Source organism: Pristis pectinata, chromosome 4, assembly GCF_009764475.1.
Source record: "Pristis pectinata isolate sPriPec2 chromosome 4, sPriPec2.1.pri, whole genome shotgun sequence".
Taxonomy (NCBI): Eukaryota; Metazoa; Chordata; class Chondrichthyes; order Rhinopristiformes; family Pristidae; genus Pristis; species Pristis pectinata.
In genome coordinates, this window is record NC_067408.1 from 14431002 (window position 1) to 14444720 (window position 13719).

The 13719-nt window shown below is 40.8% G+C and overlaps 1 protein-coding gene across 1 annotated transcript; it reads left to right on the forward strand.

Moving 5' to 3' along the window:
- Window positions 1–718: 718 nt before the first annotated feature.
- On the forward strand, window positions 719–11963 carry LOC127569775 (platelet-derived growth factor receptor-like protein). Its single transcript, XM_052014657.1, has 6 exons — window positions 719–927; window positions 4416–4713; window positions 6644–6795; window positions 8796–9089; window positions 9913–10052; window positions 11533–11963. Exons 1-6 carry the CDS (start codon window positions 870–872, stop codon window positions 11740–11742), a joined length of 1152 nt encoding a protein of 383 aa, XP_051870617.1. The 5' UTR covers window positions 719–869; the 3' UTR covers window positions 11743–11963.
- The last annotated feature ends 1756 nt before the right edge of the window (window positions 11964–13719 follow it).

Below are 13719 nucleotides of genomic sequence, written 5' to 3' on the forward strand. Positions count from 1 at the left end.
GTATGACTCTATGACTGTGACCAATTAAAAAAGTCAATTCTACAATCCTACATACTTTCACACACTGACAAAAAAATATAAAAGAAAGAGTTTAATTTCTGTAACCTAAACTAAATATTAAGCTGAAGCCCTGTCAGCTTCCACGAATGGATGTAAAGAAGAATAGGGAGTTATCCTTGGCATTTCATCCAATAATAGTCCTTCAACCACCATCATAAGAGATTACCTGTTTATTACTGTGTTGCTGTTTGTGAGATTCACTTGTGTGCCACATTCCCGAGACTACACCACAAAGAGTACATCAATAACCTTAAAAAATCTTGCACGGTGAAAGGTGTCATATAAATACAGTCCTATTTCAGAAATATTTAGTACAATTCTGGTTTTAAGGATGAAATTCGATAGGCTCAATATTAAACCATAAGAGGTCAAGTTTATTTTTGACCTCTGTGGTTTCAAGGGGAAAAAATAACTATATATAGCTATATTATAATATGGATTCATGATGGATTTTCGATGCCTTGAAATAGATTTAGGAAAGATACGTAACGGCGGAAAGGGAAGTATGACAGGAATGTGGGTGTTTATTGAGAGCTGAATGCTGTTGAATGGATTCTATTGAGTTTGTCTTTTCAACTGCCAGCTTCATCAGGTTTCAGTTGTGAGGGCACTTTGTTAGACAAGAAATAGCTGGCTCCTGGATTCCGTTTGGGGAAAAGCAAGTTCTCTGGAACCGCGGTTCTCTGCTGCGAGGGTTCCTGAAACAACGAGTTGGTGTGAATTTCGCTCCGGTTTGGGTCGGCATTTGTTTCGCTGGCTGCAATGCAAAAGCTTCCTCGTTTGCTTTATTTTTAAACAAATTTTCCACAATGAGACCGGGGTTAGTTTTCGTGTTGGTTTGTCTGAGCGTTTTTTTGCTGGAATTCGGTGAGTAAAATTGCAAGGGATTAGAATGGAGAAACTTGAAATATTTTTGAACCCCATATAGCTACCCGATGGTATTTTCAAATAACACCCTGGTAACCAAAAATTGGAGGTTAAAATCTTGTTTTTTTCACAGGGTAATAAATATAAATTATTGTACACGATGCTGTGGGAGACTTGCAACAATCTGACTTGCGTGCCTCAGGTCCCAGTTCTGAGGGACACTGCCCCTAACACACTGCTCATTTGCAATTTGCAGAATGACTGTATCTCAGATTAGCAGACGGCAGGAAGAGGCCAATCGGCCCCTCGAGTCTGCAACGTCACCTTCCACACCCAGTTTGTTGCTGGCACCTGACATTTTTTTTCTTTCAAGGATTTTTCCGATCACCATTGAAAGCGCCAATTGAATCTAAACCCCTTTTAGGCAGTGTATTGAAGGCGCGGGGTATAAAAACATCTCTCCTCGGTTCATGACCGCATATTTTGCAACTCACCTTAAATCTGTGGCTTCTAATTATCAATATAACTGCTGGAAAAAAGTGATTGGTTTATGGCAAGAAAAAAGTTGACGTTATAAGACATCTTTCGCTTAAAATATCTCCAACAACGTAAAGGCAAATGTGTTGATTTAAACTTGCATTTATTTGTGGCCTCGTGATGATGCAAAATACTTTATAGCCAATGAGGTACTTTTGAAGTAATTTTGATGTAATTTTTAAATTCTTTCAATGAGGAAACTCTGCAGCCAATTTGTGTATAGCAAGCCTTGATTAACAGCAATGTGACAGAGACTTGATAAATCAGTTGATATTTCAGTTGGATAAATTGGTGAGTATACTAGTGACAACTTTTCTGTCTGTTTCAATATGGGGCTGTGGGGGTCTTTGAAATTCTCTTCTCTGAGACCTGTAGATGCTAAGTCATGAAATATATTCAAGCTTGAGATCGATTTTGGAGGAATTTGTTGTTGAGTGGGGATGATTGTGTAAAATGTTGGTGCGAACATCATTCCAGCCATAATCTTATCGAATGGTGGAGCAGACTTAAGGGTCTTGAGGCCTACTACTGCTCTTGTGTCTTCTGTGTGTTCACTGAAGAGGGAAGAACAATTTACGTTGCTTCAGAAGGACAATATCCCTGACAGTGCAACACTCTCTCAGCACTCTTCCCACACATTCAAGAAAGCACCACCACCTTCTCAAGGGCAACTAGGGATAGGCAATTAACTGCTGGCTCTGCCTGCAAAGCCCACATTCCTTGATGGAATATAAAAAATACTCTTCTCCCTGAATATTTCATTGGAATGTCAGCCAGGAATTTGGGATGATTGCACCCTGGTAATTTCAGGATCCCGATTAGTTTACCTCAGCAGTACCTGGACCTTCATCTTCTTCTCTGGCAGTACTAGGACCCTTTGTCCCTTCCCCTACAGTGCCAAGAGCCTCACCTTCACCTAGCACCCCCTGCAATACCAGGACACTCACATTCCCTCCCCAGCCATCAACACCAAGACACCCACCTTCACCCATGCCTCCAATGAATACAAAGACTCTCAAACTGCCTTCCTCTTCCCCCTGCCCAACAATACCAAATTGCCCCTTGAAGCTCTCACATGTTTATGTCGTCGCTCATGGACGGACTGAAACAGTTTTTGAATTGTTTCTCCATTATAGCCCACTGCCCTCCCAACCCTCACCTGCCTGCACCACAAAACGCCGAATCATTTTGGACTTCATTACCATGTGCATAAAGTTTATTCTCTCCCAGAGAAACAACATTTTTCCTTTCAATGCAATTTCCAGCCGTGACTACGACAGACAACACTGCTGAATAGAAGGATATAGATGTGGAAGCACATTTAATTGTGAAGATCCACATCTAGTTTGGCTGCATATTGCAGAATCAGTGGGAGGTTAATGTACTTTATTACCTTCTGCAAGGGTCTGGTTTGACCACGTTGAACTACCGTATCCCTTTTCTGCTCCCTCCCATATTACGGGTTACGGAGGTTCTCACTGGAAGGCTAATAAGCTGCTGCCTGTTTAAAGTCCCATTGTTACTGGATTCTTTTTCTCCCAAGAATAAAACATAGTCTTTGGGGCATTAAAAATAATGAAGACATTAGGTTCTAACAGGGCAGAGAAGTGGGAGTGCATTGAGGGCATCAGTTCAAACTCTGTTAGGAATGGTGTTCTGATGTACCTCCGGATTGGGTTGGGTCTCTTCAATGTGGGGGTGTTTCAGGCCTCTAAGGGAAGCTGGAAAAGATCTTCGGCATGGAAGACATTTGAGCTAATAGAAGATTGGAGAATTAGCAGGGAATTGTCATATCCGTCACTGTGGTTTACTGAAGCCTCCTTGATCGTCTAGGAGTTAGAGAGGAATCTCCAAGCATGGTTCCCCATGAGGGTTGCGCTTGTTCTGTTGCTTGAATGAGTTGATAGGGATGCTATTTACACCATGTCAGGGTGAAACTGGTTTGCTGGACCAACTTGTATTTTTCTATTCTCCTTGCCACATGTTTGCCCAATTTATTCATGAGTTTAGATAACAAATGACAGCAGGCAATGCAATGGCATTGGATGTCACATGCATATCTCAGTCTGCCCATATATGTAACATCCGAATGGATGTTAATTGACATTAATCGAGAGCAAACCATTTGTGTTACATTGAGAAGTGCAATCTGTTTAAAATACGCATGATATAATTTGTATTGTAACTGGAGAATTTTGTGCTCCTCTGAGACAATGGACTTTAATGTTCCCTGTGTCCTTTGAAAGTGTGGCTTAACTATACCATTCAGTTTGTATTATACATAATGACTTAAGTATCTATTAAAATACTCACAGAAGCACCAGTTTAATGCTCAACACTCTGCTTTTATTTCAATAAGGATGGATAAAAGTTATGATTATATTCATGATGGGAAAAGTAGAATATAGATGGAAAGGAAATGTGAGAGGTTTAGGAAAGGAAGCAGGAGAAACATTTACGAGTAGTTTGGATAGGTACTTGGTTAGGAAAGGAGCAGAGATATACAGACCTAATGCATATAGGATTAGCATAGATAGGCATTATGGTTGTCATGGACCAAATGGGCCATAAGGACCTTTTTCTGTGATTTAAGAATAGACTGATAGAAGGGCAGTAGGATAAAGAAACATGGAAGCAGAATGAACCCATGGAACTAAGACTATTGTTAGTTTGGGAGACTTGGTATTCACTAAATGAATTGGAATGGCCAGTAGCTATTTCTATGGTGCCATAATGTAATGATATTTGTGCATCATCGTGTACAATGTCTGTGCACAATTGTGCATCATTGATGTAAGAAGGAAGATTGCTGAATAAAAATGAAAGGCCTGGAGTAAGGAATTTAAGACATTTTCACTTGTAAGTTCAATAAAGATTCATGATTACAAAGCAAAATAATTTGCTTCATATTAAAATTAATGTTGTTGATGTAATAAGGTTGTTTCTTTTAGTGGAATGCCAGGATGTAAACACCAAAACAGCTGCCAAAAGTAAAAAGCAAAATACTGGCAAGAAAAATAAACTGACCAACAAAAAGCCCATAAGCAAACCAAAAGTGAAGAAGGTGGCGGCTAAGAAGCTTTCAAGAATCAGCATCATGACCCAGCTACTGGAGAAAGGCAGGTTTCAGAAACCATCTGATACCTTGGTAATTCCTGCTGGAGAAACACTTGTACTACGCTGCAGGGGGGAGTACATCAGTTGGGCCTACCCCATTTATCTAGATGAGGAAAATGATGGCAGATTCAGGTATTTATCTGTTTGCTATAATGTTTTTGTTCTAATGTGTATTTGTGCAGCCAAACTCATCAGCAATGGTGGGTGGGGGTCTTTTGCCCAACACTTAACTAGACTCACCAGTTGCGCTTAATCACACTGGAAAATGCCCTTTAGTTATTTTCGAAGCAACCGACCCACAAGCATTTCCCAGAGTGCAGTCAAGAGACAAGAACTAACCACACTACAGCACCTTTACAACACAGGCAAAAAGGGGATGGAACACAGCACTGTTATGGTAAGTTCCTCAATAAACATCCAATGGATAGAAATAAAATTTAATCTAGCCTTTAATTTCATCATAATCTATTGGATTATTCTTTAAACCTGTAACTGATTCACAAAACCAGTTAAAGGTGCCATATAAATGGAAGTTGTTTATTGAAGTATCTTCTATATTATAGCTCCCCTTTGTTCAGGTCATGTGAGTTATTATTTAGGTACAGTTAGAGGGGAGAATTTCGATTTTGGGTATAATAGTTTTACAATGGTTTTGACAAATGTTTTCTTTCCCTAAGCTTCCATTTCAGTTCACTTTGCATTTTGCCAAAAACAAAATCTGCCATGAATTATCACAAACATGTGTATACGTGTGTGTTTTTCTATGTGACTGTGTGGGGGTAGGGGTTAAAATGTAATTTAAGAAGTAGTTTATAAATGTATTTGTTGCAATATTTCAGTGTGGACACTTGATGCAATTTGATCAATACACCTGAAGATAGGTTTATCACAAAAGAAGTAGTTCTAATCATATTCTCAATCAATTACATGTGGAGCAACCCAAATTTAATGATTGAAAATTTCTGTTAAAAAATGTGTAGTTTCATGATGGATTAAAAATCTTTTAAACCTTGTCTATTGGAGTCTCTGTAAATGAAGACAATTGGCATAAACTGGCAATGATGAATACTGTAAAACTACTGTATAAGTCTCATTTTTTTTGTATTTTTTGTAAGGGGTTATAAAAGGTGGATGAAGTGGGGGTTGCTGTTGGTGGGTTCAGAACTTCTACACTAGTGTATTTAGTGTGTTCATTTAATAAAATTAGGCTTGGTAGAGTTCAGTATTTTTCATACAGAAGCTTTATCTTCCTTGTTTTCATTTATTGTAGTTTTTTGAAGCTGATTTAGCGCCCCTTTGAGGCTGATTTGTGTCTGACAACAGTCAACTTTAATTGTGCAAGACACTCTTCTGAGATTCCTTAGACTCAATTCAGAAAAGAAGATATTAATTCCTGGGGCACTGCTATATCAGCTGATTGGAGTGAGCCAAGCATTCAGCTAGACAGTCCTTTGTAGGAGATCACACGCCTGAACCTGATTCTGTCCTTACATTAGACATACACTCATTCAGATCGGAAGACATGGTTGATATTCCCATCTCAGACCCAAAGGATAGGAATGAATTGTTCCATCCCAGTCAGATCAAATGAGTTAGAGAAACTTGCACTTACACATTGTCTTACTTTTGAAATACACAATAGTTATAACATAGGAAATGCAGTGATCAATTTAGTGCACAGCAAGGTTCCACAAACATGATAGTGAGTGGTCTGTTTTTAGGGGATAAATATTGGTCAGAACTCCCCTGATCTTCTCTAAGGTTGTGCTGAGGGAGCTTTATTAACCACTAGAGATGACAGTCAGAAGCCCCAATTTAATGTTTCATTAAAAAGGCAGCACTCCTGACACTTTGGTACAAAGTGGAGATTAAAATGGAATCTGTGTGTCTCTATATGGCTCAATCAACTTGGCTTTATGGGAGCAGAGCAAGTGTTAATAAATTTTCAACAATATCTGAACTTAAAAGAATGTTTTAGATGAATTTATTGAAACCATATGAATTTATGAAAACAATACTTGCTTTTTGAATTATATTTTAAAGGTTTATGTTTACTTTGCAGCATTAACCATCGGGAAAGATTTAGCCAACTGACGGTAGTGAACAGCACAGGAGCTGATACCGGTGAATACAGCTGCTGGGCATTGGACTGTGACTCTGAGACCTGCAGAAAGGATGACTCCAAAAAGGGGAGCACTTACGTCTTCTTTACTGGTGGGGACCACATTCAGATACTAGCTGTAAAGCAGGCACAGAGTTAGGGCTAATTACTGGAATCTGATTTTAAAGATTCAGATAGCAGAAAGGTTTAAACTTAATTGAAATTAATATAATTATCTGTTCTAACTCCAGAAGATGCTGTGATCCACTGCAATTTATTTCTTGATAAGTGAATGGAGACCTTTTGATTGTCAGATTTCCATTCTGATTTAGAATGTGGTAATCTTAAAGTGTATCATTTTCTTCCTCCTTTATACAGGATATCTGTGGTATTAACAGATCCTCCCCACTAGTCTGAAATCTTGGGTGATTTTGTCAAAGCTGTCGTATACTGGAGGTGCCTTATAATAATACAAGTACTGGTGTGTTCATCTTAAAGTGCCATGTTAATTTTTTAACCTGACAATTCCCTGATGTAACCACCATTTGGATGTTGGATGTCAAAGTTCAGCAAATTTAGTTCACGCCACATCATTAGAAAGGTGCTGACGATACCAAATCTCGCATCTGATGTTCAGAAATTCAGATGGTATGGCATCTGGTTCATTGAGTTCTCTTTCCCGTGCTCCCTTTAAACTCATCAGGGCCCTGTTTCTCATGCTTCCTCCAAACTCACTGAGGCCCTGTATCCCACATCCCCTTTAAATTCACGAGGGCCCTGTTTCCTGCACTCTGTTTAAACTCACTGGGGCCTTGTTTCTTGCGTTCCCTTTAAACTCACCAGGGATCTATTTTCCATGCTCCCTTTAAACTCACTGGGGTCTTATTCCTGTGTTCCCTTCAAACTCACTGGGGCCCTGTTTCTCATGCTTCCTTTAAACTCACTGAGGCCCTGTATCCCACACCCCTTTTAGACTCACGAGTGCCCTGTTTCCTGCACTCTGTTTAAACTCACTGGGGTCTTATTCCTGTGCTCCCTTCAAACTCATCAGGGACCTGTTTCCTGCACTCCCTTTAAACTTACCAGGCCTCTGTTTCCCACATTTCCCTTAAACTTACCGAGGCCCTGTTTCCTGCACTCCGTGGTATTGGAAAATTTATTATACCACTGTGGAACATCTAAAAAGGGAACAAATTAAAAATGTATTGGTGTATTAAGAGGAGAAATATTCAATCATCTGGAAAATCTGTTGGTCTAGTACCATTAAATTCTCCAGGGTGCCAGATTATCAGTGGTTTAAAAGTCAAAGTCGAGTTCACTGTCATATGCACAAGTACATGTATGCACAAGTGCAATGAAAAATTTACTTGCAGCAGCATCACAGGCACATACCATAGTAAAGATTATAGAAACTGATAATATTCTGGCTGTAGTACCAAAGTCCTGTTCCCCAGAACAAACTATTTCTATCTCTCTTCTCCACACAGATAAATTATTCCATTGCCTTGAGAGTGCCAGCTCCGTAGCTAAGTGGAAAATTGTGCAGATATGATGGACTGGCTTTAGCTTGACCTAATCCAGCCTTGCATTTGCCACTTGTAGGATTCCTGCAGTCACACGTAGCTCCCAATGCACCATGCCTATACCATGAGGCTGAGCAGGCCATGAATGGTGACTGGGGCATTGATGGTGGAAACTAAGGCCCTGTCCACAGACCATCCTGAGTGTCTTTTAATGTGTCTGTGCTGTCAGAAAGGCTCTTGCTGTTCCAGATCGCCTCTGATATTCAGAGACATGTAGAAACCATCAAAAAAATTCAAATAATTAAAATAAAATCAAACCACTCAACTTGTGTAAACTAACTATAAATATTAATTAGAAATAAACTCTTACTTTCACTGACTATCTTAATGACTTTTAAATCCTTTCTGATTATTGAGGAATGGATAGATTGATACTTCTCAGCAGCACACAAGCTAATATGAAATAAAATCAGATTACTTTCCTAATTGATCGGCCACCCTGAATTGGAACTAAATCACTGAACAAGTCTAAACATTGTGAAGTTGCATAGCTTGAAATGACTCAGGTTGCTAATGTATCTCCTTTACAGATCCTCGTGAACTGTTTGTACCAGCGAATGATTACTACGAAGCCATTCAGCTTCGCACTGACAGGCCCACAAGATTACCATGCCAAGTGACAAATCCTCTTGCCAAAGTGACTCTGCATCGAGAGTTTCCCCCGGAGCTGATTCCAGTGGATGGGAAATTAATCACGTTTGACGTGAAGAAAGGTTTTATTATCCATAAAGCTCTTCCATTGTTTGGTGGCACACTATACTGTGTGGCAAACTATCAGGGACTAATGCAGAGTTCCACAAAGTACCTGCTCATATTTACCCATTGTAAGTATATTATGGAGTCATAAAGTTGTACAGCATAGAAACATACCCTTTAGCCCACCGTGTCTATGCCGACCATCATGCCTATCCATACTGATCCCACCTGCCTGCATTAATTCCATATCCCTCCTTGCCCTGCTCATTCAAGTACCTCTCCAGAGTTATAGAGCCATACAGCACAGAAATAGAAAAATGGGATTAGTATAGATATGAAAAAACACTATGGTGCTGGAGGAACTCAGCAGGCCAGGCAGCGTCTGTGGAGAAAAGCAGGCGGTCAACATTTTGGGTCAGGACCCTTCTTCAGGACTGAAGATAGCAAAAGGAGAAGCCCAGTATATAGGAGGGAAAAGCAGAGCAGTGATAGGTGGACAAAAGAGGGGAGGTGGGGTGGGCACAGGGTGGTGATAGGTAGATGCAGGTAAGAGATGGTGATAGGCTGATGTGGGGGAGGAGGAGAGAGCAGATCCACCGGGGGATGGGTCAAAGGTAAGGAGAGAGGAAAAAAAGCAAAAAAAAAATGGTGGGAAAAAAAGAGGCTAGGAAAGGGAAGAAGAAAAGAAGCACGGTGGTGGTGGTGGGGGGGGGTTGTGGGGAAGTGGGGTGGGGATTACCTAACATGGGAGAATTCAATGTTCATGCTTCTCTTCTTCCCATTCCTGTTCCTGTGCTGCACTGTTCTATGTTCCATGTTCAATGCCAAATATGCCATGTATTGCCTATGAAGTTTTATCTAAATTGCAGAGAGAAACAAAAGATGATTCATAATGATATATGAACTATAGACCATCTCTGAGGGCAAACTATATATTTATTTTTCTCTCAGATCCGTCTGCACCTCCATCAGCTATGATCAAAGCCTCATCTAAATCTGTACGTGCGGGGGCAAACTTCAACTTAACGTGCACCGTTCTTGGAGAAACTAACATAGAGGTGGACTTCACGTGGGAATTCCCTGGCCAGCAGGTAAGTTTCAGTTCTCCAAGGGCTCTAGAAGAGTTTGGCCTAGAAATTCTCTTGCTGACCTGAGATGCACATAAAGTTCAGCCTTTGGCGTCTGAACAGGTACTGGGTGGGTGTCTCTAGGTGGCTCACTGTCCCACACCCTCGCTGATATTACTCAGCAGATAAAAGCTTAAAGGGAAGGCGATGTGATCGGTAGCCATCAAGAGATTTGCACCCATTTGGAGGGGACATTTGAAGCGTCGAGAGCAGTGAGGAAGCTGTGTAAGAAGCAGGGATGATGGTGGGTGTCATACAGCTATCTGGCCCACCATGTCCACATCAACCAGTGGGAACCCATCTATGGGGTGAAGGAGTGGAGAGATTGAGGTATTGGGACTGGGAATCAGACAGAACATTAGGACGGGAATTGCATCCATTCTGAGGTGGATAATAGCCGAACAATCTATGATCAACAGTATTGTATAAGCATCTAGAGCTCACACTTCAAACAGGTATCATGCCATTTGCAAGCTCCAGTCCAGGGCCTCACTCCTATATAAGACTTCAGGACATATAATTGGATTACAAGGAAACCACTTTTAATTCCTGCATAACTGGCAGGTCTTAAAGAATTCACTGCATGCTGCCATCAAAGAGGTAAATTTGTAAAAATTCTTACTAAATGCGAAGGTGGAAGGTACAGTAGTACATAGAACAGTACAGTGCAGGAACAGGCCCTTCGGTCCACCATATCTGTGCCGACCATGATGTCAATATAAACCAATCCCATTTGCCTGCACATGGTCCATGCGCTCTATACCCTGCCTGTTCATGTGTCTGTCTTGCTATCGTATCTGCTTCCACCACTTCCCCTGGCAGGGTGTTCCAGGCACCTACCACTGTCTGTGTAAATAAAACTTCCTTTGACATACCATAAGACAGTACCTATTTATTTGATGAAAACTCTATGAATTGGTTTGGGACATTTTCTGCATGGTAAGGTATGGTCCAATTGTTTTCTTGGGTGTTATCAATCAATAATATTCCAATATATATATTTTGTAAGACTCACAACCACCAAGAATCACTGTAAATGTTTGATTTCCATATATCGAGAGACAATGCATTGCCATCCTGAGAAAAATCTGTCATTGTTTATCTGAACAATATTGAAGTTTGCTCACTCAAGTGTTTCCTGATTGGAACCACAGGCTGAGAATATTGTTGTCCTTATTGATGCCAATTGATGCTCAAAAATATATATTCTGGTAGTTGTTATAAATATTTAAGTTCCTGCTGCCTCCACTAATTGAATGTGCAAAGAAATTAAAGTATTTCTTTCAAGGTAGCTTACTTATTTTTCTTGTTAGTCATATATAGAGAGTGAAACTAATATGTTTATTTGCACAGCTCTAAATAACTCTGTTGGTGTCTAAAATGGAATTCATTTTCTTTTTATTCTGTCTGCTGTTCCATTTTATTCCCTTCTCACTGCAATCAGCTGGGGAGACCAACCTATACCATGGAGAGCCAGCAGCCAGTATATGCTGGTGGTAAAGTAGCCCAGTCATCACAAAGTGTGCTCCTGGTGGACGAGGCCCGCCCTGTCGATGATGGGCTCTACACTTGTACTGCTCAGAACCTGCAGGGGACGACTACAGTCTCCACCCCTGTCAAGGTACTTCCACAAAGAAGTCTGGGTCAAGCGTAAGCAGTGGAGCATGATTAAGAGTTTTCCTCAGGTTACTGACAACTACTCTGCAAAATGGAGAAACTAACTGCAATTGTCTTTAAATCTGTGCTAACTATTTAGTTGTACATTTGTTATTTCTATCTTAGAAAAGAAGCTATATTTTACTGTTTAAAGTTTCCTCTATATTTCATGATATTTTAATCTTGCATCACAAAGCTGACATTCAGTTGTACATTGGTCTGTGCAATGAGCATTTATTCGATGATTGACTATTCTTCACCCCTTATAGAGAAGGATACCTGTTTGGTAAGATAATGATATCACTTATGCCTGCCACTGTATTTCTCAATGAAAATGTAAAATAAAGCCTGCAATGGTGACTAATATGCCAGCAGGGTCAAAGATTTTTTATAGCCTATTTCATCTGGGCATAGATTCTACTAATAATCAGTCAGGTTTAACATCACTGTCTCATATGACATGAAATGTGTTGTTTTACGGCAGCAGTACAGTGCAAAGACATAAAAAACTATAAATTTCAAAATAAATATAGTGCAAAAAAATAGAACAATGAGGTAGTGTTCATGGACTGTTTAGCATGATAACAGAGGGAAGAAGCTGCTTCTGAATCATTGAGTGTGGGTCTTCAGGCTCTGTACCTCCTTCCAGATGGTAGTAATAAGAAGAGGACATGTCCCGATGGTGAGGGTCCTTAATGGTGGATGCTGCCTTCTTGAGGCACTACCTCTTAAAGATATCCTCGATGGTGGGGAGGGTTGTGTCCGTGAGGGAGCTGGCTGAGTCTACAATAAAATCCCTAATGAAGAAGTAATACCCCTATGTGTGCATGCATGCTCAAATCTATGCTCTTGTAACTCACACAAGACATGGAGGCAGCATTACTATGTTTGATTCCCACTCCCCATCCCCTTCGTCTATGTAGAGTCTGAGTGTTGAATAAAATGGGCAGCTGCAGAGGAGAGTTATGCACAGCAGAGGGTGCTACATCAACTGAGAATGTTACTGCGCAGACTGAGCTGAATACTGCACATCGGACAGCAGAGATGTTTTAATTGAGCAACCAAAGAGAGACAACAGAATGGAATGGAGACACTAGGGACTGCAGATGCTGTTTTCTGGAGCAAAAACAAATTGCTGGAGTAACTCAGTGGGTGAGGCAGCATCTGTGGGAGCAAAGGGATGGCCAACATTTCGGATTGAGACCCTGCATCAGGACAGAGAGGATTGATGGATTCAGAAGTGTGTTAAATGCGATTTGTTGTATAACACAGGTAGAGTCCAGAGGGAGCTCGGTGGATTCGTCAAAAGGGTCATTGACCTGAAATATTAACTCTGTTTCCCTCTCCGTAGATGCTGCCTGACCTGCTGAATATTTCCATCACTTCCTGTTTTTATTTCAGAATTCCAGCATCTGCAGTTTTACATTTTCAATCAGAAAGACTTTCAGACATTTATTTATTAGTCACACGTACACCAAAACACACAGTGAAATGCGTCTTGTTGCATTACTGAGAATGTGCTGGGGGCAGCCCGCAAGTGTCGCCACTCTTCCGGCACCGACATAGCATGCCCACAGCTCCTAACCTGTGCGTCTTTGGAATGTGGGAGGAAACCAGAGCACCCGGAAGAAACCCACGCAGACACGTGGGGAGAACATACAAACTCCTTACAGACAGCAGCGGGAATTGAATTTGGGTCGCTGGCACCGTAATAGGTTTACGCTAACCGCTACACTACCGTGCTGCCCACCTACACTACCATGTGCATTCAGTATTCTAATAAAACAAGGGACAACAGAAAGAGTTGGATTCGGCATCTCCCTTCAAGATCTCTAACACCCATGTTCTCTGCCCCACATAATTCAATTTTCCTCCTGTGTCTCCTCCGTGACTCAAGACCACATTGACCCCTTAAGTTATCAGTTGCTGTCTCGTGTTGCCTGGCAACTGACCAGCCTTCAGTCTGGCAACTACT